The sequence below is a fragment of the Phodopus roborovskii genome, unplaced genomic scaffold, assembly GCF_943737965.1.
Source record: "Phodopus roborovskii unplaced genomic scaffold, PHOROB, whole genome shotgun sequence".
NCBI lineage: Eukaryota > Metazoa > Chordata > Mammalia > Rodentia > Cricetidae > Phodopus > Phodopus roborovskii.
In genome coordinates, this window is record NW_026126541.1 from 20,852,554 (window position 1) to 20,879,100 (window position 26,547).

The 26,547-nt window shown below is 41.7% G+C and overlaps 1 protein-coding gene across 2 annotated transcripts in view; it reads right to left on the reverse strand.

Annotated features, from left to right (window-relative positions):
* Positions 1-1,379: 1,379 nt before the first annotated feature.
* Positions 1,380-26,547, reverse strand: part of Lgi1 (leucine rich glioma inactivated 1) — a 40,028-nt gene continuing 14,860 nt past the window's right edge. For both annotated transcript variants that reach the window (XM_051199744.1, XM_051199745.1), the window contains 6 exons: positions 22,628-22,699; positions 22,458-22,529; positions 9,514-9,585; positions 6,791-6,960; positions 6,353-6,517; positions 1,380-2,570 (listed from right to left, as the gene is read on the reverse strand). In XM_051199744.1, coding sequence (XP_051055701.1) covers positions 1,735-2,570; positions 6,353-6,517; positions 6,791-6,960; positions 9,514-9,585; positions 22,458-22,529; positions 22,628-22,699 — 1,387 coding nt within the window. In that variant the 3' untranslated portion in view covers positions 1,380-1,734. The remainder of the gene's footprint in view (positions 2,571-6,352; positions 6,518-6,790; positions 6,961-9,513; positions 9,586-22,457; positions 22,530-22,627; positions 22,700-26,547) is intronic.

Consider the following 26,547-nt stretch of genomic DNA (forward strand, 5'->3'; position numbering starts at 1 on the left):
ACTTAAGCTTTTTTCTCACCTCTAACCCTGAGGCCAGACCTATTACTTTTTCTATATGGGTAGTAAAATCTGGTCCTTGTGCACAATGATCCAGGGTGTTGCTTCTTTGGAGACTGTGTCATTATTATGGGGACCCCTGATGCCTCAGTCTACCACACTTACACTGGGCCTGGGGAGCGGCTGTCTGTCCACCTCCACCCAGTGGGGGAACATCAGCAAACGCAAAAGTCCTCCATAAAGGCAGCCCACACAACCAGTTTGTGCCAGCCGTGTCTTCTCCCATACAACCTCCTTTTGAAATTGTGTCTTCCCATTCGTCAAACAAAGAGCATGGCTTCCCCAAAGTCACATTTACTATTCCTGTGACACTCCAAATCTAGACTGTCCCGATGATTCTCCTCACTCATTGCTTACTCTGTAGATATCTGGGTACTTTTAGCCCATTTCCATCCTTTTTCTAAGACTACAGAGGGCGAGCATCTCACCCTACTCCTACATTAATTCCCCACAACCACATACATTCTCAACAAGTGCTCAGGAAGTACTAGGTGGGTCAGAGGGGCTCGTGAAGGTTAATGTAAGAGAAGAAGACACACATGTTTTCAAAAGCACTTTTGTCTGGTGCTGGGGATTGAACCCAGGGCTTGACACATGCCACACATGTACTTTTCCATGAAACTGTATCCCCAGCCTTTAAAAAAAAAACATTTTTTGAGTGCCTACGGTGTACATAACAGACAGTGTGCAAGGTACTAATGATTCAAGTGATCTGGAAGCTGGAATCTAGAAAAACAAACCATGAGCCTTGTAGGCACTGTGTGGCAGGTCAGTTACAGCAAATCCAGTGTCTAGAAGCAAAAGAGTCCTTCATCAGAGAGAGAAGCCTCTAGAGCCAGTGTGTGGGAGGCAACTGTTGTACATAAAGTTACAATCTACCAGCTGTCAGGTGGCTCTAGAGTTAGGTATTTAGAAAGTCCTGGATCTGGGGCTATTCAATCCCAAATCTTAAATTACTTCTATAAAATGGCCGAGTGGTATTTTTTAGCCGAGTCTATCAGATGGGACAGAATGGCCCTTCCTCTTCATTATAGATTAGTCTTAACATAATAGGTAAGTTCTCTCCTTCTCATTTAAATGTGCCACCCTTTTATCTCAAGTGTCCCTAACAGTAACGACTCTGAGTGTTCAAAATCCACTAATAGAACCCAGATAAACATGTTTACAAATTGTGGGAAATCTTTTCTTTTTTTTTTTTTTTACTTTACTCAATATGCAATCCATAAATCCTTGATCCAAATATAATCCTGTTATATAAAACTATTTCCTCAACATACAACCAACAAGAATCAAACAGCTCTTGTAAATAATTACCTTTGGGATATGAAAGAAAATGTAAACATTTTATTTGGCAGTTGTTTCTGAACATGTGAATAAATAAATGGAAAAGTACATATGAATATTTCTTTTTCGGAGTAACAGATACCATTAAACGCTTATGTACACATCTTCACTGCAAAGAACAGTTACGTAATGAAACTTTGTCTTATAAAAGGTTACTTCCCACACCACTGGCTTGGACAGTTAAGGATGGTGATACTGGTAGTGTTGGCTTCAGCAGTCTCGATGTTGAAAGGCATTCATCTGCAAGTGTGATAAGAAGAGTCATCATGCATTGAGTTCATCCAGGTCACAGACTGTAGAAAGTTTCCGATGGCAGCCATGGAATTTGGTGTCTCATGCGCTTAAGTCAACTATAACATGTTTGTATATCTGCGTGTTTCCCTTAAAACTGGAAGCGAAAAGGAAATTACGCTTATTAATGGACACGTGTGTGAACGATCTGGGTGCTTGAACATTTAATTCCTGAAATTTCACAAATTTGGCTTTCTCTGCGTCCCAGTTATACACTTGAGTGAAGGAGTAGTCACTTCCGAGAATTGCATATTGGTAATTATTTATCTGAAGGGGCTGGAACACCATGGATCCCCGTGATGGCATCCTCTGAATGTCCTGGAAGGAAGAGCCGCCCCACTTCATGACTTTGGAGTCGCCAATGAATCTGGTCAAGCAAATGTACACATCGCCTTTTACGGAGAAGTGCTTCACAGCATACACATCCTCCATGTTGGGAATGTCAGTTTGGTTGGTAAATAGCTGGGTTGCTTTGCTCCACTGGTAGATCACAGGGCGCTGGGAACTACTGGACAGGATCAAATGAGGTGTTCTGAGGGTCAGTGGTGTTCTGGCTATTTCTAGGTACTCCACATCCGTATCCCTGTACCAGGCGTGTAAGGATTGGTGGGAGTAGAATCCATTTCCATTCCACTTGTAAATGGTAGTAAACCCAGCTTTGGAACTATCAGCAACGACAAAGTACCAGTTGTTTTCAATCTTGAATGTTTCGATGTCATTGGGTTTTCGGATTTTGAGAACTTCAATATCCTGGATTTTTATGAATTTGTTTGCAAAGCCATCTCGCTTATAGATATGAGAGCCACCAAACAGCTGGGCCACAATGACATAGAGCTGAGTGTCAATGACTATAGGCTTGCACACCACAGTGGACGTGCCTGAGGGAAGACAAATGAGATATTAGGTGTGTGGCCATTCTCTTTGGAACATGTAAACACGCAGGTTAGATAACTTCCACGGAAATCAGTTTAAAGGAGAGACTTCCTTGGTCTACTAGGCAGCACCAATCCCCAAGGCCAAATGGCAATGTTTTCAGGTTCTGGGCCTTTACATCCATGGGGCCTCGTTATAAACAATGAAGCTGTCCTATCACATCCAACCTGCTGCAGGCCTTGAGGACATAGAGATACCACTTAAGCTCATTCCTGTCACTCCTTGCTTCAAGTATTGTTTTTCCTGACATCCTTATTTAATTTCCCTAATTGTAATTAAAGATGACCATTTCTGAACATTTACTGTATGCTTTATCAAATCATTAAATTACTACAACAATCTTGAGATAAACGTTATCTTCCCCTTTCTTATCTTTGTTTTTGTGTATCTGTTCTGTTTTTTGTTTGTTTGGTTGATTATGTGTGTGTGTGTGTGTGTGAGAGAGAGAGAGAGAGAGAGAGAGAGAGAGAGAGAGAGAGAGAGAGAGAGAGAGAGAGAGAGAGAGAGAGAGTTTTGCTGTTTTGTGTCCAGGCTGGCCTCAAACTGAAACTCAGAATCTCCTACTTCTGCCTCCCAAATTCTAACACTAAACGTTTTGTACCACCATGCCTGTTCATCTTCTTTCTCTAGACAAGCAAACTGTTCTAGACTCAGAGAGGCTAACTTCTGATACCAAAAGACAGAGCTGGGATGCAAATATGGGTCTATCCGAGTCTTGCGGCTAAGTATTTATTTAGACAAGGTCCCACTATGTAGCCCTGGTTGTCCTGGGAGTATTTACTGTGTAGACGAGGTTGACCTGGAACTTTAGGACTCTGGCTGTAGGAGAAAATAAGACAGATGAACCCTTGTGAAAAGTCAAAGAGGGGCGGACACTGCTGACGCTCTTAAAGTTCTTTAATGGAAACCTCACAGGAAAATAACAGTCTGTCAGTGGCTATGAGGTGTCTGTTAGCAACATTTATAAGTACAGCCTTAACTCCTAGAAAGAGTTCAGACTTGGAGACCCAAACACCTACAGAGAAAATGTACCCCAGACTTTTCTGACTACAGCACTAAGGTATTGAGGGAAGGAGTCCCTCTAATAATTGAAAAAAAAATTGAAGCAACTGTATGCTTGAGCATGCGCACACATGCGCGTGTGTGTGAGCGTGCGTGTGTGCATGCGTGTGTTTGTGTATGTGATGCACTCTCATTTTAGGTGCCCATATAAACTGATTGAGTAATTGTGACTGTTTGACAAGCTGTGTTGAGAAGAATAACATCACATATGGGCAGTGATGTCTGTCCAAGTTGGAGAGACTAGCAATCATAATGATATATTACTTATGATCTATATAGCTTGAATATGTGCAAATCTCCAAATCCTTGTGGAAATGTAACCCTCTGTGCAACACTCAAAAGAGCTGAGATCTCTAGGAGGTGACTAAATCACAGCAATGAAACTCTCATAAAAGGGCTTGTGTCATTTTAATGTTTTTTTTTTTTTTTTTTATCTTTTGCTCTGTGCATCCATAGAAAAGGGGCTGTCTTTGAAGTAGAAAGTAAGTTCTTACAAGACGTTGAATCTGTTGGACTTCCCAGCTCCCAAATCTCTAAAAAATACATTTCTGTTGTTTATAAATTCTGCAGCCTAAGGTATTTCATTACAGTAGCAGGAACAAACTAAACTATCACCTAAAACAAAACCTATGAGCAGGTGATTCATTCCTTTCAAGTTCTAGTCTACAGTGTCATCCAGAGGAAGCTGAGCACCATGGCATGTGTATGTAATCCTACCACTTGGGCTGAGGCAGGAGAATTGTTGGTTCAAGGCCAGCCTTGATGCCACAGAAGACCCTGAAACAAACAGTGGCCAATGGAGTGTGCATTCATCAGAAGGCCCCAGCCTAGAGAGCAAAGAGCCCAGCTGCTCACATCGGAAAGCCCAGGAAGAGAGAGAACCATGACCTTTCTTGGAGAAAAAGGGGGTTCTAGAAGATTCTCAGTTTTGGTATTTTATTTCACCCAGAGTAACCTCAGTATCAAGCAAGGACTATTTGGACATTTGATGATGAATGGTCTTGGAGGCCACTGGCAAAATCTAATAATTATGACTCTTTGTACCTTTTCTAGTGGTAAGCCTTCTGCCCTGCTTTGCTGGAGATAGAATCTCACTCTATATCCCAAGCTGACCTTAAATTCATAAACCCTCTGCTTCAGCCTCCCCAGTACCAGGATTACAATGTGTGTGACGCCCTTTCCAGCTAGTGATGGCAAAAGTGTGCCATCCTGCCAGCTAATGCTCAAGATACTAGAAAATAACAGCTTTCAGAACTGTTTTGATTGGCATCTTACAACTTTAAAAGCTGTTGAAATGGGAACAAAAGTTAAGAGAATCTCTCAAGTAACAGTTTTCATGGATAAAAATGGATTTTATGACCAAATTAAGAAAAACATTAACAATAGGTTTCCACACTGCAGGATTTCTCATAATCTCTAATATGTTTATTATGAACCTTCAAGAGGCAGATGTAGCTTGTAGATTTATTGGACCACAAAATCCTTTTTGTTTCAAGGAATGCATTAACGTGTTATTAAAAATGTGCAGCAGAGTTTGAGAGTTGATCTACAATAGCCTTCTTATTTAATTCACTTACTTTGAATTCAAGCAGATTTAATTATGATAACCATATTTTTGTGCTGTGTGTATTCATCCATGTGTTTGTGCTGATCACAGTTGTGGCCATACAAACTCCTTCTTAGAGATAGAAACAGGAAACTTCATTTCCACTTTTCTTTTTAAAAAAGTTCTCTCTCCACCCTACCGTGTGCGTGCATGCGTGCGTCGTGCATGCATGCGTGTGTGTGTGCGCGTGTGTGTGGACGCACATATATGTATTGGGGATGCACTCACCTATGTGTGGAGGTCAGAGGTTAATGTTTGGTGTCCTCCTCAATTGCTTCTTCACTCTTTTGAGACAGAGTCCCTCACTGAACCTGAAGAGCACTGATTTGGCCAGACTGGCTACTAGCTAGTGAGCCCCCAAGCTGCACCTGTCTGAGCTCTCCAGTACTGAAGTTCCAGACAGATGCCTGCCACTATGTCAGGCTTTTTGCAAGGGTGCTAGGGATCCAAACTCAGTTCTGCATGCCTATGCAGCCAGCACAGCACCCAGAGAGCCTTCTTCCCAGTCATACACCCTCTGTTTGTGAGGTTGTGTGTGTGTGTTTTGGGACAGAGTCTTACTATGTAGCCGGGCTCAGTCTCCTGATCTTCCTACCTCAGCTTCCAAGTTCTGGGAAGAGCACCACCAAGCCCAATTTATTTTATCTTCTTATTTTCAAGTTAGGAACAATGAGATTACAGTGAAGGTGATGGGCTTGCCTAGCTAAATAGTAGCAGAACCTAGATTAGGACTCATCAACGTGATTCATTGCTTTTACTCTGAAGAAAACGAATTCCCCTTTTAGAGTATATTTAGTATGCTCAGTGCTATGCTAAATTTCTTAAATACATGATCACATTCCCTTACTAACAGCCCTGTGAATCAGATACTATTCTTGTTTAAGTAAAAGAATTAAGGATTAAGAATTAAGTTTAGCAGGCAATCTCAAATCATTTAGTAAAAAGTTGGGGTTAACACCACTAAGACTAATCAAAGCATTTCTTATAAACGTTTCCATTCCTGTTGCCCTTGGTCAAAGCAGTTTAACGTTCTACTCAATATTGCTAGGCTCTTCATACCTGTAATGTTGTCATAATTCCGGAAGGTCTTCTCTACATGGTCCCATTCCAGGAAAATACATTTTCCAGTAAAAGGCTGAGCAATGACCACATATTCATCATTCATATAAGAAAAGGTATCTATGGACAGTGACTGATAAGGCAGGTCTTGGGATTTTGCAAATTCTGCAAAAATAGGAAAGGAGGATGTGAGCTAATGTTAATGCCTCGCTCCTTGGCTAGATCTCAAACACTCACAAGAAATGTATTTATTTCAGAGAAACAGTAAAATGGCAACTCTACTGTTTTTAAAGCATGTAAAGTTTTAAAGGTCCATAACGCTTCACACACTACATTTCTCAGATGGTTCTTAACATATTAAAAATCAATTTTTACACTTGCCAAAACGTAGCCTTTTAAAAATAATTATTTGCTGTAAAATGGGTTCTAATACATTACCTGTAATGATACAATCAAAGTCCTTGGGGGAGAGGCTATTGATTTTGCGCTTCTTATATTCCGGCGGGCCTTCACAGTAGATGTCTTCCACAGTTGCATTGGTGTGGCCAAGCCATTCCACCAGCCACTTCAACTTACAGTCACAATTAAATGAGTTCCCTCTCAGGTCCCTGAAACAGAAACCTCTGCTGCATTGGCAGTACATGGGTCCTGTCATGACCCAAGCATGACTTCCACTTCAGCATTAACCTGTCCATGCTCTATCATCTATGTTGAACTTGACTGACTGTCCATTCAGTTTGGGCTCTGAGAGTGATCACAGAGCACCCTTAAAGGCTCCCCCAGAGTCTTCTAGCCTATTCTTGTTTGGATTCAGTGGTGTCTTAGACTAGAAGGGTGGACTCAATGGAAATAATGTTTGAGTCATTGTGTAATGTGTAAGTTGCATTTCTTTTCTATAGGGATCCTAAAGAAATGTAAAGAGAAATAATGTTTTGTTTTCTCCAACACATTAAAATTTTCATCTGGGTGTGTAATCAATATTAAAACTATAGGCATAACAAATTGATTAATCAATACTCTATTTCCTCATTTTTGGGGGTGGTATTATCTTTGAAGTTCTTTGTATAGTGTATCCTTATATCTCAGTTTAGATGCTAAATTCTCACCAGAAATACATAGTCTATATTTAGATTTCATATAGCTTATAGTTCAAAAATAGATTCACATGTATAAGTTGTTCCAAATGTGATTATTTTCTAATATACTAAAATGAGAACAAAAATTCAATTTAAATCTTAAAAAAAAATTAGGGGTCCTGAGTGTAGCTGTGGATGCTTAGCTTAATAAAAGGCCAGGGCTTGATCCTGAGGACCAAAATAAATAAATAGACAAATAAATGTAAAATTTTAAATTTGGTGCCTCGTTTGTACTAGCAGTACACACTAGGGACCCTGTGGCTATGAGCATCCAGTGGCTACGTTATTGGGTCTGCAAAATAGAGTGTGGTATGATATTTAATTAAATCCAGCGAACCACTGGCTTTTCTTCTTCATAGACGTAACTAATCTTGACCCAATTCTGTGGGTCTACAAACTCCACTTTAATAAGAAATGACTTTGCCATAGTAGTGTTAATGCAGACATAATATCTACAACAGCCCGTGCCTGTAATAAACTATATGGCAGAGTTCAAACAAGTTTAAATTTCCACACATGGCCCTGACTCACCAAGCTCTCTATTTACTCTGCAAAGGTCTTCCATGTCTTTTCTGGACACACAGAATTCATGAGATACCTGCTGCCCATTCTTCGCACAGCACAAAAATAATTTTAAGTACATGAGAATTTAAATATTTGGTAAAGTACATGTTCACTTAAAAAAAAAAATCAATAACAAATCCACTAAAAGACAAGTTAGCATGAGTCCTTTTTAAGATAATCCTTGATTTGGGATAAACTCATTCTGAGATTCCTTGGGAGACTGAGCCAGATTTAAGTGTTGAACTAACCCAGCATGAGATAGAGGCCCCAGGATGAACTAACTACACCCCAAGGAAACCATGGGGCATCATCTGACTTCCAAAGCATTACTAGAAGTGACCTGATTGATCCCCAGAGTATCAGCCCTTCTGGGCTATTGTAAATCAGAGCAGATAAGAGATTTGTGGGGCTCTCAAGGAAGGTTCTTGATTCAGGCACTTGCTTGGAAATAAATCAGTTTTCAGTAATTGGAAAAGTGGGTGTGATAGAGGAGTTGGGGACAACTGCAAAGAACAAAGAGAGGAGTTTTTGGTTGTTAATTAGAGAAAGCTGTTTTGGAGATATCAATATAGATAAATAAATATTCTCTCTGTGTGTGTTATTACTTTTACTTTCTCTGCTGGTTCCATCAAAACCTGAACAAGTAATTTAAGTTTCACAATACATTTATATTTAATTTTCTTTGTATATATTCAATAGCAAAGTAAGTAAGTGATAGTAAAAAAAAAAAAGTTTGAATACATCTTTCCATTTGTTCCTGTTATCCCACCTTATGACGTTTAAATACCCTGCTAAAGTTCTGGGAGAGATTTAAGAAGACTAAATTGCTTTGGGGAGGGTTGAGCATATAGAATTTGCTTTGCTTACCACAAAAATACACAAATTCCTTGCGAAGATCTTTCACTCCGAAGCTTAAAAGTCAAAGTTTGAAAGCTCTTTTGTTTGAAAGGGGGTCAAAAATAATTAAGTTCATTCCCTTCCCGGGGCTTAAGCCAAATTCCTGGGGATTAAGCCTAGAGTTGTTGTTCAGGCTAATGAGAGAAAAGGCAAACTTCTCCCTTCCCCCACTTCCTGCCCCGTTTCTGTCGCCTGACCAACCCATGGGTGTAACCTTTCATCTTATTCTGTCAGTTTCCCAGACTCCTTCATGTTTCTCTTTGTAGCCCTACTTCCTGGACCTCGTGAGAAAAAAGAGATCTTGAATTTTTGTGGAGGTCTCTCTTTTCCTGGTTCCCCCACTGACCCTGAAGGGCAGGCACACATTTTGTCAAAGTAATGCCTGGGTACTGTATATTCAGAATTCCCCATGCTAAATCACAAAGAATTCATTTAATCTGTGTCGATTCAAGAGTGAAGACAATTAAAACATTCTAATTTTAAAGCCAATTAAAAATACTAATCATCAATATCAGGTCTCACGAATCATTTCACATTAGTCAGTGATTTCTCAGGTCCTCTTACACATTCGTTAAAGAATCCAGGCCTTTGAAAATATCTTTTGGGAGTGTCTGCAGATTGTTGTTTGCAAGACTCCTGGAAAGAAAGAAAGGGAAAAAAAAGTGGTACAAAGTGTAGTGAAAAATTAAATAAACACTATTTATCATAAAGTTTATTTATAAGTTCTTTTAAAAAATCATTTTCAATGTATTAAAATATAATTTAGTATATGAAGTACTTTTGTTTTCCCAAGATACTGCTCAAATTTCTGTTGTTGAATTTTCAATTTTTGACCTCTTTGTTTCAACATCCACTTACCACTGAGGTAACACTTAATACGTCTTGATACTGACTTGAGGCAACAGCAATAATAAACCATCAACAGAATGATGCTTGGGCATCCCTCTTTGAATTCATAACCGGAGGCTCACACTCTCACAGGTCCAGCCTGGAGGATGCTTCCCAACTGATGGCCAATGGCCAACCAACCACACTAACGGTAATTTTCACTCCCAAATGCCCTCCAGCTTTTGGCTGGTACTTTGACTTCCTCCCCCACCTCCCCTTGCTTCAGAGAGCAGCAAAACTTCCAATTTCTTTGTCTTCATGTCCTTTTTTCTTTCTGAAGGGCATTCCCTTGTCTCTGGCTTTTGCTTTTTCATTTCAATCTTTCCATCTTGGCAAAAAAAAAAAAAAAAAAAAAAAGATAAAAAATAAAAACTTTCTCACTAATGTCGCTTCATCCATCCTCTTTAATTATTCCCATCTTCTGATTCTTACCCTGTTACCACAGAATTATTTTCTTCCTTTCCTAGTTTCTGTTCCACACATGACTAGAATGGTTAACAAGCAGGAAATAGCTCTGATGGTAACAAGGTATGAGAAATGTATACACATAACAGAAAAAATGGACATGATCAAGCCCTGGAAAGGATACCAGGTACTGATACTTTTGGGGTTTTGCCAGCACCTTTTATAGATTTCTCACAATAACATTTAAAAAAAAAAAAACTGGAGCAGAAGCAGAAGAGCTTCTGTTGGTCTCAAAGACCTTTAAAAATTCTCTTGCTATCCTTTTAAAACATTCATCAGGGTCTTTTCTGTCTTTTACCTCCTCCACTTAGATATGAAATTCTCCACATCCAAGGATTCATGGGTTTTAGAACTTAAACTTAATTATGCTGTTTTGTTGGTTTTAGAACTTATTACTACATGCTGAAACTGTTTTCAATGAACCATGGAATGTAAGAATGGAAAAAGAGTCAGAAAGTTCACACCTCCTTGACAGTGGGTTTGGTACCGAAGGTACCGTGGTTTTGCAGTCAGTCTGAGCTGGGTAGAAACCTTCCACCGTGTTGCATCTGGATGACTTGGGTTCTGCATCTTTAACAGTCATGCTACACAGGTGCAGAACATTTGCAGTGAACGTGTTAGAGGTTTGGTCCCCAGACTCTGTCCTGCTATTGGGAAATGGTTGACAGTTAAAAGAAGTGAGATCTAGTGGGAGATCATTTGGGATGTGTCCTTGAAAGGTGATTGCGACTCTGGTCCCTTCCTATGCTGGTTAAGTTTTGTCAACTTGATACAAGGTAGAGTCATTAGAGAGGAGTGGACTCAACTGAGAAAATGCCTCCATCAGATCGGCCCGTAGGCAGGCCTGTGGGACGTTTTCTTGATGGATGATTGCCATGAAAGTGTCCAGCCCACTATGAACAGTGCCGTCCCTGGGCAGGTGGTCCTGGGATATGTAAGAAAGCAGGCTGAGAAAGCTGTAGAGGAATAAGCCAATAAGCAGCATGGGTAGCTTCTTCTTCAAGTTCCTGCCTTTGCTTCTTCCTTCTGTGACTGGGATATGTACGCCAAATAAACTCAGTCCTCCCCAAGTTGCTCTTGGCAGTGGTGTTTATCACAGCAATAGAAAAGTAATTTATATACTTCCTAATTCTCTCTGTTTTGTGGCTATTATGACTTTAATCCCTCCATACATTCCCACCATGGTGTGCTGCCATAGGAACAAACCATCAGGAGCCTGGAATCTCTACAAGTGGAAGCAATGTGAGCCCTCTTATAAGTTGATTATGACAGGTGCTTGTTACAGTAGCGGGGGAAAAAAATACAACTCAACTTTGTAATTTTCATTTTAAAATGAAAAATAACTATCTCATCTCAAAGTTTGTTAGAAAAAGAAAGTGAAAATAAAGAAAGAAAATGAGATATCCTAGGATAATATTTGCTAATGGGATTGCTCTAAAGAAAACAAAACAAATAAAACCAGGGCTGGGCTGGGCAGGCAGAGGATAAAGTCTCCTGTATGTGCATTGTCCAGGAAGCAGTATTCAGAAAATGAACTACATCTAGCAAGGTAATGGATGATGTGAAGGATCACTCACAGAATTGGATGAGAAATGGACCAAGAGGCGATAGGGCAGAGACATGAAGAAGTCATTTCTGTGCCCTCAGCCCTGGACTGGATTCCAGACAGCTTTTCTGGGTCACTGGGAAGTTCTGGTACCATTAGGTCGCATTTAGATGAACAGAATGCAGGTGGGGGAGGTGTGAGAAGAGGTCAACCAAGAAGTCAAAGCTGGCAAAGAGTAACTCTATGGAAAATTGAATGGCTCCTCAGAAAGCATCCTTCTAGTGCAGGCTGAGCAGGTGTAGAAAAATACTGCACAGGCACAGGAGGGGATCAGCAAAACTGTACGCAAATGTGAGGGGAGTTAGAATTAGGGCCATGGGCCAGTTAAGGGTGTTTAACAAGTCTTGAATGAGGAAAAACTGGAAATACTAGCATCCTGTTGCATATACAGGGTAAGTTCTTTCATCTGCCACTGTCTGCAGCTGTGAAGAATTGGGAGCAAGCAGCATCTGTTAATAAGCGAATATGAAAATAATCCATGCTCACATTTAACATGGGATATTTCAGAGATTTACAAAAGGGGGGCATATTTTGATGCACTATTAAATGCCCAAGTGAAAATAAACTCAGAGAACAGTACGTAGAGTGTAGTCTCCAGGCAGGGAGGATATAGGTCTATAGATATACAAAGATCTATGGGAATATACACACAGTTGACGGAGGCTATCCCCTTGAGGCACTGCAGTGAGTGCTGTGTGTTAAAGCCAGCAGTGAAGAGGGTCTGGGGCCTCCAGAATCCATCGCAGGCACCCGAGGGCCACAAAGGAGAGATGGTTAGGGCACCGGGCCAGGGCTACCAAGGGAAAAAGGCTCTTTACTCAACATTTGATTTTTACAAAAAGAGTAAAGAGATGAGATCTGGGATCTATTAGAGATGCGGAGCCTGAGACACCACTGTTTGCTTTACTTTAAGATTAGGGTTCCATCAGGGTTATTGGGATTACGGCACCCTTCAGGTTGTGCCTCAGCATCAAGTTTTCCAATCTGCATTACATTTTCTCAGCCCTCCCCCTCCACATCCCTGCGCACTAGCTTCACAGAGAAACAGTTTCATATTATTCTCTTCCTCAGTAGAAGCTCTTGTTGAAATGCCTGATGTAGCTCCTACCCCCATATCCCTTTCAACCCCGTCATGGTCTGGAACATGCCCCTGTCAACTTGTCTTCTTTGGGTGTCTGTTATCACAGCTTGGAGAAACTGAGCAAAGAGTGGGTTTCATTCACTGTGACAATTAACAAACCCAGCTACTAATGGCTTTGTACCTACTCCTTTGCAATGGATTCTAGGGAAACAGCTGTGCCTGTGGATGAAGTTTTAAGGCTTATGTGTGTCAAGACTCCAAAATGAATCTTCTTCTTATCCTGAAAACTAATGAGGCTTAATAGTTCCACTTTAAAAGATGAATTATCTATTTGTGTGTGTTTTGTTTGCATGCATGCCTGTGTATGTATCTCTCGCTGTGTGTATGCCTGCCCATATGTGTGTGTGTCTCTGTGTGTGTACCCGTGCGTCTCTGAGTATGCGTATATGTATGTATATGTGCCTCTGTGCGTGCGTCTGTATGTGTCTCTGTGTAAGTTTATATGTGTGTGTCTGTGTTTATGCCTATGTTTGTGTCTGTGTATGTTCTCTGAGGTCAGAGGAGTGTGTCAGATCCCCTTTGACCTAGAGTTATTGGTGGTTGTAAGCTAGTTACCAAACATGAATTCTGGGAACTGAATTCCAGTTTTCTGAAAGAGAAACAAATGCTCCTAACTGCTCAGCCATCTCAATTTAGGACAATGAAACCATCTTTTTCTCTTTCTTAGGAAGAAAACTCTATGGCATAGTAGCCCTAAGGATCTATCTTTTGCTTTGATTGACACACATACTAATACATATACCCATATACTAATTATTTCACCACACTAAGGCATTTTTGAAAATACAAAAATTATTTTTAAGACAATGAAGGAGAAAAATAATCATCATAGTCTTCTTCCCATCACTAATACAGCCACCTAGAGCAAGTGATTCTGGGAGCCACATCACTGGTCCCGTGCTCCAAGATCTCTTGTCTTTTCTGTACTTTGAAAATTCGACATTCTTTTAAAACATCCAGCAAGGTCCTCTTTGGCGTCTCTCCTCCACTTAGATATGAGATTCTCCACATTCAAGAATGTGGTTTCAGAACTTAAAGTTAACTATGCTGTTTTGTTGGTTTTAGAAATTACTACTAGGGCTGGAGAGGTGGCTCGGCCATTAAAGGCTAGGCTCAGAACCAAAAATATAAGACATTATTACTAGATGCTGAAACTGTTTTAAACGAACTATGGAATGTAAGGATGGAAAAAGAGTCAGAAAGTTCACATCTCCTTGACAGTGGGTTTGGAACGGAAGGGCGTGGTTTTGCAGTCAGTCTGAGCTGGGTAGAAACCTTCCACGGTGTTGCAGCTGGATGACTTGGGTTCTGCATCTTTAACAGTCATGCTACACAGGTGCAGAACACCTGCAGTGAACGTGTTAGAGGTTTGGTCCCCAGACTCTGTCCTGCTATTGGGAAATGGTAGACATCTAAAGAAACATTGGAACTGAACTGGGGTCTAGACCTCCTTTCTCTTCACTGAGATGAGTGCAAGGGTTAAATCAGGGCCGAGTTTTAATACTAACCATGAGAACTTTTCTTAGGAATAAGAGGAAAAAAACTTAGGAGTGTGAAAGAGAAAGTGGTCTGGGGACCCAGGTGCCAGGCTTTCGGCCTTGCTTTGACCCAAGTCAGCCTCCATCAGAGTCACTATCCGGTTCTGCCAAACAGCTCCAGAGTGCAGTGTGGGCTGGGAATGGGAGGAGGCTTGAATTTCGGCAGTTTTCTATGAAGCCAGTTCTCTTAGGTCAGGATGCTCTCCAAGTTCTTGCCCTTAAATCACATCTTCGTACTTCTTCCCCTGTGAAATGCTTATGGCTACATCTTTAATAATAATCAGGTGATTCTGGAAGTGGTACTTTAAGTCACATGGTTAGGGGTTTTTCTAGGAAGTAGAGAGTCTTGGACTATCAGGTGGGGCTAATGGGGGGGGGGGTGAAGACAGGGCTGCAAGAGACTGGAGAAAGCATTTGCTCACCATTCACTACTCCAAGCATGGTTCTGCTTTGAGAGCTTGAAGAATGTGCTGGTGCCCTCAGTATATGAATAAATGAATAAAGAATGTGGAGGGAGGGGTGAGTCAGGGAGGGAGGAATGGAATGGGGCAGGGAGTGAGGAAGGGAGTGGGAGAGGGAAGAAGGGAATGAGGGAGAAAGGGAGGGAGGGAGGAAAAGGGGGAGAGAGCCACGGAGGACTGGAGGGAGTCCAGAGTGGGTAAAGCAAGGACTCTTATCTAGGCACAGAGAAAAGCAAATGACACTTCTCCAGGATTCAGTCATGTGGGCTTCAGCCCAAAGACATTTTTAAAATCATTTCCCAGAGATACCACCTTGAACAACAAACCAGGTTCATTTTCCACCCTTTTAATACCATTAGCATAGGACTTCGGGACTAAACTCCTTCATGAACTTGAAGGTACAAACCATACTGTAGCAGCATATTTAATAGGTTTGAATAGTTGGTACAGAACAAACCTTATTTTTGTAATTTGGAATAAAATAAGTTTATGGGCAATGATAATCAACTTGCTAAACATTTGTGTTGATTTTTGGTAATATGCGGTGAGCTTTTCTCCGGACAGGAGCTGTGGACCAGTGGACCAGTGGACCCAGGACTCTGCATGGGTATTGCCAAAGTATCAGAGCCTATGTGTTGTGGAACAGCTGCTGCTAGCTGCTGACTATTGCCTGGGGGTAAGAAGAGTGTCTATAAATGCTACCAAGCAAGGTCACCCCTTGTAGTGGTTTGGAAGGAAATGGCCCCCAAAGGGAGTGGCACTATTAGGAGGTGTGGCCTTGTTGGGGTAGGCGTGGCTTTGTTGGAGGAAGTATGTCACTGTGAAGGTAGGTTTTGAGGTCTCATATATGCTCAAGCCATGCCCAGTGAGACAGACCACTTCCTGTTTCCTGCAAGTCAACCCGTAGAACACTTTACTACTCCAGTACCATGTCTGTCTGCACATCACCATGTCACACCATGATGATAATGGACTAAACCTCTGAAAATGTAAGCTACCCCAATTGCATGTTTTTCCTTTACAAGAGTTGGTGTGGTCATGGTGTCTCTTTCCAGCTAACCCTAACCAAGTCACCCCATGTTCCAAATCAGTTAGGAGGTCTTCATTTTAGCCTTTGTGTCGATGCATGTCTGAGGATGTAGTATGATATAGTGGGTGAAGGGGAATTTCTGCCACCAGATTGCCTAAATACAGGCCCGAGGGCAGGTCATTAGCTTTCCTGTTCCCAGATTGCTCATATGTAAAATGCTGCTGTTGGTACTTTGTAAGAAAAGTAGAGTGCTTGCCCAGAATGTAGCTTGATTATTAGAATGCTTGCCTAATGTGTGTAAAGTCCTGGGTTCAAATCCCAGCACTACATTAACCAGGTATGACAGCATGCCTGTAATCCCAGCACTTGGGAGGTAGAAGAAGGAAGATTAGAAGAAGTTCAAGGTTGTCCTTGGCTACATAGTGAATCTGAGCCCAAATGGGGCACATATGTCCTTGTCTTAAAAAGAGAGGAAAAACGGAAGAAGAAAGAATTGATTTGGAGCCTCACTGACCTCAGAGAAACGCTGCTGATCTTAGCCAGAGCTGCTCCAGTGGAAGGAGAGTGAGCCACACCACAGCGGGTACTGGGTGTCAATTAGCACTCCTCAGGTATGTCTAATCAAGAGGAAATGTGTCGCTAATGTCCAGTGAGGAGGGCTATTAGATCCCAGTTAACTTAGCTCACAGAGAAGATCATAATTGTTAAAAATGAGTTCACCTTCACTGAGGATAGTAAGGTACTTGGGAACATGTGGCTCTCAAGCTTGTTGGGAGATTAAGTGAGTGGATAGCTGCAAAGTGCTTAGCAGGGAGTCTGGAAAGTACCAGTGCACCGGAAAAAGCTAACCTGCCAGTCCTGAGTCAGGACTGCAAATGCTGCCTTGCTCACTCACTCTCTCATTTCATAGCAAACTAGAAAGTCAGCATGTGAAGCTGCAGACTCCTGGAGACACAAGCCCAAAGTGAGGATGGTTGCAGGCTGGTGGGAGCACCCCTGATGGCTGTGGGTGTTGCTTTCTTAGCAGCACAGGTCTAGGGCACTGAAATAAATGTGCTGTCTGAGCCAGTGCAGTCTACCATATTTTCCAATGCCATAATCAAAGGTTTTCTCAGGCAAACCACCAGAACACCCAGGTGATGGGGGATGTCCTTCTGTATATATGTCTCTCTTATTGGTTGATGAATAAAATAGTGTTGGCCAATAAGACAGGAATGTAGGCAGGACTAGGAGAATTCTGGGAAATGTAGGCAGAGGGAGCCCACCAGAAGAGTCACTATGTAGACCACAAGGGCAGATCTGGACATTCTCTGGTAAGCCAAGTCCACATGGAAATACATAGATTAATAGAAATGGGTTAATAATTAAGACAGAGCTGGCCAATAAGAAGTCCTAGCCATCTGGCAAACTGTTTTATAATTAATAAAGTCTCAGTGTGCTTATTTGGGACTGAGAAGTGTGGTGGGACCTGGCGGAACAAGAAAAACCTCCAGCAACACCAAAGTGGATAGAATGATGAGAAGGATGGCTGTGTGCCTGCCTCCCAAAAGGCCTGGCCCTAGCCATTTGCCTCACAGCTAGGTGTTCAGTTGGGGTAATAGCCCAGGTTTTCTGGGGGGATGAGTTCTAAGTAGACTCTGAATTGAAGCCACACTTCTAAGAGCCTCTGTTGGCTATGGAACTGTCACTATGGAGAAACGGGATGAATGAACACATGTGTGAGGGCAGGTCCTAAGGATGTGGAGGTGGTCATCCCAGCCATGACAGTTCACAGTACTGTTTGCTTTTTCCGTAACCCTGTGTCTTGGCACATAGAAACATATTCATGATGCCAAATGCTATCTTAGAATTTTGACAATAAAAAGGCTATCATTAGAACTGAGCCAATCCCAGTGCCCTAACCTAGACTCTTCCTAAAGTGTGAGCTGAGTCTTCCAGTATTTAATTAGAGTAATAAAAGTATGCCTTCATGATATTAGGGCACTCCAAGTAAAGTAATTCAGAGAGGGTCTCAGTGCTTAAAAGCTTTTATAGGGGCTTAATTACAAGAGGGCCACTATATCTGGCTTTTTTTTTTAACTGTGCTTTCTGCAGCTTGAACTCAGATTCTCATGCATCCAAGGCAAGCCTCTTATTGAACTGAGTTATCTGTTGTGACTTTCAATTGTCTATAAGTGCAGTTTAGAAAGTAAATCAAGCAAAACAAGTGTATATTTTAAAAAGTGGTAAAAGCCATTGTTTCTAAAGGATCTTTGCAGCAGATCTAATATCAGGCCGGAATGGAATGAGTTTGGTTTAGAAGTGTGCATCCAACTCCAACTCTCAGCATTCAGAGAATGGGAGCAGAGGCAGGCTCTTCAGGGTCGCTTTCATTCTTCTCTTGAAATGTGTGTTACTTGATTCTCTCCTTCCACAGCTGTGTGGATCCTAGGATCCAACTCAGGTCATCAGACTTAGCAGCAAGTACCTTTACCCACTGAGGCATCTTGCTGGCTCCAGGATCTCTTTCTTGTCTCAGATCTACATCTCAAATCATGCACCAGAATCCGGTCAGCTTGATGAGAGCTCTCTGGTTCTGCCTTAACAGACACAGTGGAGCCTTCACTGGATGCCTTGCTGAAGATCTGGGTAACTTCTCGCTTGGTTATGATGAGAAGGGGAGCAGTGTCCACTCAGGGCATAATTGACACTTTAATTTTCATGCCTCCAGGAGGCCAATGTCACTGCCCACCCCTTCCATAAGGTCAGCTGGAGACTACAGGGAGGTAAGAGTGTGGACTGGCTTCATAAATTCCTCCGGAGGTGCACACAGGTCAGAGGACTTGCTGACAATGTCTCTCTGCTAGAATGCTTGCCTTTCTAGCAAACTGGCCAAAGGTAGAGAAAGTGCTCTTTGAAGCCTAAAACTTTAAAAAAAAAAAGAGAAAGAAACACCAGGCTTCTTTATAAGCAGTAAAGAGAGTGAACTAGATGTACTGAACAAGCAGAGACATTGGCTTCCAAAGGCTGCCTGCTCCATCCTTAAAGAGAAGAGAGAGCAGCAGGAAGTACACTTTCAGGAAGAGCATCCTCAGAAAGGAGGGCAGAATCTGAACACAATGTCATGGAGTGAGAAAGCATTTGTTTATCCAATTCCTCTTCCTGTTCCAGAAGGGGCTCCTTCAAGGTGGATTGAATCTCACTCATCTTCATGGGTCTTAACTCCTCGTAAAGCTTAAACTGCACCCTAGCAATGACTTAGCATGGTCCTTACAGTGTTGCCACTTACGTAGATGGAAATAATATTAGTATCATGGATTAGGTACAGATGCAAAAGGCGAAGGGTCCCATTTGCTGTGACCCCAAACTTTCATCACGCCTGCTTCCTGCCTTCAGCACCTGTCATGCATTCATTGCTCGTCTGTGTGATCCTGAAGATGCACACCTTTCTCCTAGAAGATTCACTTAGGTTTTCCCTTTACCTTGAAAGGTTCTAGGAAGTAATCACACGTTGTGCCAGTCTCCTGTCCTGATACTACTAAAGCAGGCCTTTGTTTTCATCTAAACAAATTCCCGCTTCATCTGATGGGCAAAATGGGCTGCAGTCAAGCAAAATGTGTGTTCTTCCGCATGGCACTATGCAGAATTTTTCTTTCTTTTTCAATTCTTGGCTTGGACTTCTCCCTTCCTTCCCTCCCTCCCCCTTCTTTTCTCCTTTCCTTGGCTCCTCCCCTTTCTCCATCCTCTTCCGGTGATATAGGGAGAACATTTTCCCCTATCCTGTGCAAAGAGGCAGAGGAAAGCTCCAGGCATTTAGATTGGAGCAAATACACCCTACCAAGTTGGGCACAGCACTCTTGTATTGCAAGTTCCTAGGGTGGATCTTACAGCCAGCCTCTGAGTAGCATGCTGATGCTGAGCATTACACAGGAGACCCTGTTGGATGGTACATACATACATCAAGGAGATCTCAGACCAATGTGTCTTAGTTATTTTTCTATTGCTGTAACGAGATACCATGATCAAGGCAACTTATAAAAGAAAGAGTTTACTGGGGGTTTATAGTTACAGAGGACTAGAATTCATGGCCTTTGTTGTAGGGAGCATGGCAGTAGGCACACAAGCATGGATTTGGAGCAGTAGCTGAGAGCTTGTATCTTGACCCACAGGCACGAGGAAGAAAGAGCTAACCCGGCATAATGTATGCCTTTTGAAACTTCAAAGCTTGCCCCCTCCTCTAACAAAGCCACACTTCCTAAGCCTTTCCAAAAAGTTCCACCAACTAGGCCTGTGGGGGCTATTCTCATTCAAGCCACAACTACAAAAGATAGTGAATACCCATTCCACCTTTTGTGTGCTTATTTTATTTTGTTTTCTCTGAAAAACATCCTGCAGAACTAGACTCTATGATAAAAATTTACATAGTATTAATTCTGTTTCACAGCTATCTTCATATCATATTATACCATTTACAGGAAGGGCATTGCAAATGGTGCTTATATTGCAATGACCATAGACAAGCCTTCAAAAAACAGGATTGGGTTTTATGAAATACATTTGGCTTTCAGCTTCCTCTTGTTGCAATCCAAGCAGCAAGGGACAATGGAGCCTGTTGGTAGGTGTAGCAGGATGAACACATGGACACCCTAGAAAGTAGGAGCAGGGCTTAGAACAGAGCGGGGCTGAGGGACTGTTAGATTAGCTCAAGACTGACAGAACGAAGATGACACATAGATCTCCTACATCATCGGCGCAGATGAGGCTCATTTTAGGTATTGAAGAAAGTACTACTGAATGATTGAATGGCCAGTCCAATTTAGTGTCTGAGGTGGTGTTTCTATAGTTACACGAGGAATCAGTTCAATAATCATGTCTCCTGCTCAAGATTCTGTTTCTGACTTGGGCCTGGTGCTGCAGGCCTGTAATTCCAACTACTCAGGTATTTGAGGCAAGAGGATCATAAATTCAAGACATGTCTAGACTACAGAACAAGTTCAAGGCCAGCCTGGGAACCTTAATAGGATGTTGTCTCAAATAATAAAGCCAGACAGTGGTGGCACATGCCTTTGATCCCAGCACTCAGGAGGCAGACACAGATGAATCTCTGTGAGTTCAAGGCCAGCCTGTTCTACAGAACTAGTTCTAGGACAGCCAAGGCTACACAAAGAAACCCCATCTCAAAAAAAACCCAAAACTATAAAAATGGGGGTTTCAGGATGCAACTTAGTGGTAGGACCCTTGTTTCAAATGTATGAGGGCCCAGGTTCAATTTCTAGTACCACAAACTGTTTCTTCATCTCCAACACGGGTAGATGTTATATCTCTAATGTGTATTTTCTTTCTTCCTTCCTCTTTTTTGTTTTGTTTTGTTTGTTTTTGTTTTTTGTTGTTGTTGTTTTGCTTTTGTTTTTCAAGTCAGAATTTGTCTGTAGCTTTGGAGGCTGTCCTGGAAATAGCTCTTGCATACCATCTGTAACTCACAGAGATCTGCCTGCCTCTGCACCCTGAGTGCTGGGATTAAAGATATGCGCCACTACCACCCTGCTCAAAAATGGTGTATTTTCTTTTAAAATACTTCCCTGCCTTTTGTATTAAAGAGGTGGAATAAGTCAGAAGGAAAATTTACATGGTTCATGTGATTGAGGGCTTCCCCTTCCCTGCTATACCATTCCAGGCTGGGTTATCACTGGCTGAAGAGCTTGCCCTTTACATTACAGATAAATAAGGAACAGCCCTTCCCTCTACCCACTAGTTAGATTTCCATGTTATGACAAGTAAGCATAGCTCTAATTTCTTCACGTTTCCTAGGAGACAAAATTGTCCCTTGTTAAGAATGACTGCTGTATCTTTAATCATCCATGGAATAATTACTTTTTTAGTTGTAAAATAGACTGTTCAGGCACTATATAGACACTGCCGATGGCTATATCAGGTTTAAATACAGTTAAAATCAGGACTTATACAGTGAGAAAAGAGCAGAAAATACCAAATTAAAGGGTATAGTCAACTGATAATTCTCCAATGATGTAGATAATAAAAGTAATTTCCCTATATTAGATTGCTTTTCTAATTATGCTCCATCTATGATAAAAATAGCCATCATAATCAATTTCCTGAGGACATGCTGACACATGACAGAGAGGACAGCATGGAGAGAAAGAAGAATTTGAGTTTAAATTTTCATGGGCACTCATAAAATGGGTGCCTTAAGCTTAGGTACCAAACTGAATCCAAAAACCGAGCTCAAAAACATGAAGGCTAGGGTGATGGCTCAGTGGTAGAGTGCTCACCCAGCATGTACAAGGCCTCAGGTTTGATCCCCAGCACAGTGGAAACACCAACAAACCCAAATCAGCCAAACAAACAAGGCTTGAAAAATAACAGCAACATCTATACTTACAGGTGAATTAAGGACTTGAGTCCCCGGAAAGTATGTCTTGAAATGGACTTGATATTGTTGTTTTCTATGAATCTGCAAAAGGTGACAGCGTTTTTGGTCAGGCAGCCATAGGAATGGAGGAGTGAGTACCTGTCGTGAGTCAGCTCTGGGGAGAAGGTTGTCTTACTTACAAATATTCTAGATGTGGAAGACCGATAAAAGCATCATCACTGATCACATCAAAGGAGTTGGATGTGAATAACCTGCCCAGAAGAAGCACATGGTGAGAACAGTTAAACTGTCAGCCTGTTGGCTTTCACCGCTTTCGTCCCTCAGAGAGACAGGTGGAGCTTGACACGGATAAATGGCGGTTTTCTGTAGTGTTTATACAGAAAACCTTGGCAGCTTTTCTTCATCCTAGCTGGCTCCTCCTGAAATGCTCAGAGAAGGGATGTTCGCAGCTCCTCTCTGCAGGTCATGGGGGTCAGACATCCTGGGAAGTGTTTTGAGACAGGAGCAGAGCAAGTGGGCAAGAGACAGAGCCAAGTCTACATTTTCTGTGGTACTATGACCAAGGCACTAGTGATCATTTTCATGTGAGAACATGATCTGGAAACTTCTGGAAGATTCTGTCAGGCCACAGTACTGGGGCATTGGGAGTTTAATACTAAGGATTGTAGGAAAAAATGTAGATCCATTATGCTGTGATAGCTCATGACAGGTATAGTGAGTGGTCATGAACAGCAACACCAACGAATCTTCTTCAAGAACAGGGCAGGCTGAAGACGGGAAATGATGACACTTAGGAGGCCTTCGAAGCCATTTTATTACTAAATAATTAAAAGAAACATTTTTACTTGGACAAATATATTGGCATTTTAAAATCCACAAGGATCTGGCTTCAAAATCACTGAGGAAAAAGGACGTCAACAAATTGTCACCACACCCTGGTGAACTCTTTGGAAAAGTTGCCAGTTTTCTAACTGAAAACCTAAAAACAGGTATTTTTAGGCTAAATAATTGGATTGTGTGCCAGACAATTGAATGACAATGTAATAATTCTGTTAGTAAATCTTGTGATATTTTTACATTGAGAGGGTAGGTTAAGTGTAATTGCCAGTAATTTGTCCCTCTGGGCCCATTAACCAAGGAGATTAAAGTAGGAGGTTTTTTTCTGAAGTATTTTTTAAATGAGTAATTTATTTGATAGAATAATCAGGGGAGAGCTAGAGATGAACTGAGTAGGAACTGATAAGTTTTGAAGCTGAAGGATGGGAACACAGGTGTGAATTTTACGGTCAACTCTATTTTTAGAGACGAGATTTTTTTTCCATTAAAAAAAAAAAATGGAGGTAGAGGATGAACCAGCCAAATGAAATGAAATGACCTCTTCTGTCTCTTCCCAAACTATCAATCCTGGAATGGTGTTGAGTTTCCTACTAATCCCTCTTCCCTCTAACGTCATGGCTTTTTGCTCAAGTAATTCACTAGACTCAGAAAAGCCAAGAGCAACTAATCAGACACATATTACAGCCTCTACTTATTAAAACAAAGTACAAGGTTCATGACTTCCATCACGACTCTGGTAATTGTCTCCTTTCATTTTATGGTTTTGGAAAGCAACATGACATTCAGCTTTACTCTTAGGTAAGCTGACACCCAAAGGCTTGAGCAGGCTCTAGGGTTTTCTTTCTGTCCTTAAGGGCAGCCACAGGGATGAAGAAAGAGAAATACAGCCGCAACACATACAGATATGTTGCCCCTCAGGCTCAACAGTTTACAAACTGCCCTGTGGTTCACCAGGGACTTCATCATCCCACACTCCAAGTTTCCGGAAGAAAATGGCTTACATCAGTACCACCCCTGATGTTAAATCAGAAGCAAGTTAGACTGGGAAATATACAAATCCCTTGTCTATGCATGTCACAGAGATGAAAGACCGGATTTCTTTTAGAATTTCTGTTGGCCTGTTAAGTACTTATCCTTAGTATTTGTGATAGCAACCGTTTCATTGTGAAGATCTAACAAATATTTGTTGAACAAAGAGGTCTTCACTTCACACGGCATTGCTAGATAACAATAATGGATGTAATCTTAGAGCAAGGACTTGCCTTTATTTGTTTTTGTGCCCCCAACTCTATCCCATTTCCTGGTTTTGAAAAGAAAAAATGTTCGCTGAATTAAATTTCAAAGATTAAAATCTCTGGCTAAAACTATAACCACAAGCAAAATACTCTAAGGAACGTGGTCAGAACATGATAAAGTTAATGCTACATGGCTAACATAGAAAGAACAAAACCAGCTGAACAAATCTATGCAGGTAGACATCAACACAGCGGTTGTTCTTGGAGGGCAGTTCTAACTGAAATCCAGCACAAAGGCTGTCTCTAGGGGGTAATAACACCTGGTGTCTTAACTTGGGTGTTGCACACAAGGGTGCTTATTTATAAACAAACAAACAAAAAGCCATTGAGCAGTAGTATAGTTGCAATGGTGTCCTTTTCTTTATATATAATTATACGTCAATTTAAATTTTTCTTATAAAAGCTAAAAAAAATTTCCTCTGGCTGAGATAATTATGGATATCAGAGCTTTTTAATTCTACACTCAACAGTGATGTGTATGAACACGGGGCTGTGAAATCGGACATATAGTCTAAATATACTTGAGGGACTTATTCATTTTATTATTCAATATAAACTTGAAAAGACTCATGAACAGACACATCTTATGAGGAAAATGAAACTCAAATTCTTAATTTTTATAGAGTCTTAGAAATACATTTTATTTTGCCAGGAGGTGGTGGCACACACCTTTGATCCCAGCACTCAAGAGGTAGATCTCCGTGAATTTGAGGCCTGCCTGATCTACAAAGCTATTTCCAGGACAGTCAGAACTGTTACACAGAGAAGCCCTGTCTTGAAAATTAACAAAAATACATTTTATTTCAATATTATGATTTATGAATAAATCAGATAAATCAAGTATTCTACAGTCTCTATTAAGGAAAATAGTACCCTCCCTAGCCCATATTCATACACAACAGTTCTGGGTCAAAGCAGAATGAGTGTGTTTGTTTTACATAGCCCTTGGCCCTTTCCATGGACTATTAGGGCAAGAAAGACATAGTTTTCCCCTCAGAGTAGCCAATTCCTAGATTGGGTAGCATTCCATAATCCAAATGACCTGGCTCAAAAAGGTATTGGCTAAGATAATGATACTCTTCTTCAGTTTGTGGAATTGATGACTGAAAGACAAGGTCAGCCTGCAGTGGAGGTAAGGGGAGCTCTTGGGACAATGCCAGTGAAGAAGGTAGTGCATGGACCCATATGAACTGAAGGCATGTGGGGCCCTCACAGAGTGAACGGTGTGTGGGGAGACGGCTCGGTCTATGTGGGATCCAAACAGGGCTTTGCAATCTTGGATGCACTTGGAATCACCCAAGGAACTTAAAAATACTGACAACTCATTCCCACTCTCAAGGATTTGGTTAAATTCTACACTTGGAGGGCGGCCCAAGCTATTTTAAAGCTGCCTGAGTGGTGTGTGCCGCCAGGGTGCATAGAGATGCTTCTGGGTCGTGTGATGCCCCGTGTTCTTGTGGTGACCAAGAGTCCTCTGATCCTTGTAGCAGTTGCTGTGGGGCATGGACAGGCTATGGGTTTCCCTGTCCGCCAAATACACATAATGAGAGGCTGCAATAATATAAATCAGATGGGAACAGCCGCACCACAACAGCAGTGTCCTGGAGGTGTTTGTGGGGACCAATCACAGTCTGAATGCCTTGTTACCCTGAGCAGTGATCGGGGTCTGGGCCAACAGACTTGCCGGGAGATGTCCTAGCTTGTAGAGGTGACTGATGTATGGTTTGCCTCTGTTGCAGTCCCATAAGACCTCTGAAGTCTCTGCCACTTCCTCTGTTTCCGGGAAAGGAAGAAACCAGGCATTTTCCCACTAGCCTTGGTGGGGATAGGTCAGGGGTGTGCCTTGACCTTTCTACTCCCCCCAAGGGATAGCGTTTTTTAATATGTCATGAAACAGGCTGTAGGAGGAGTGGGGATGATATTTTTTTTTAAAGCTAAGGGAGTGTATTTCCTTACCAGGAGGAAGA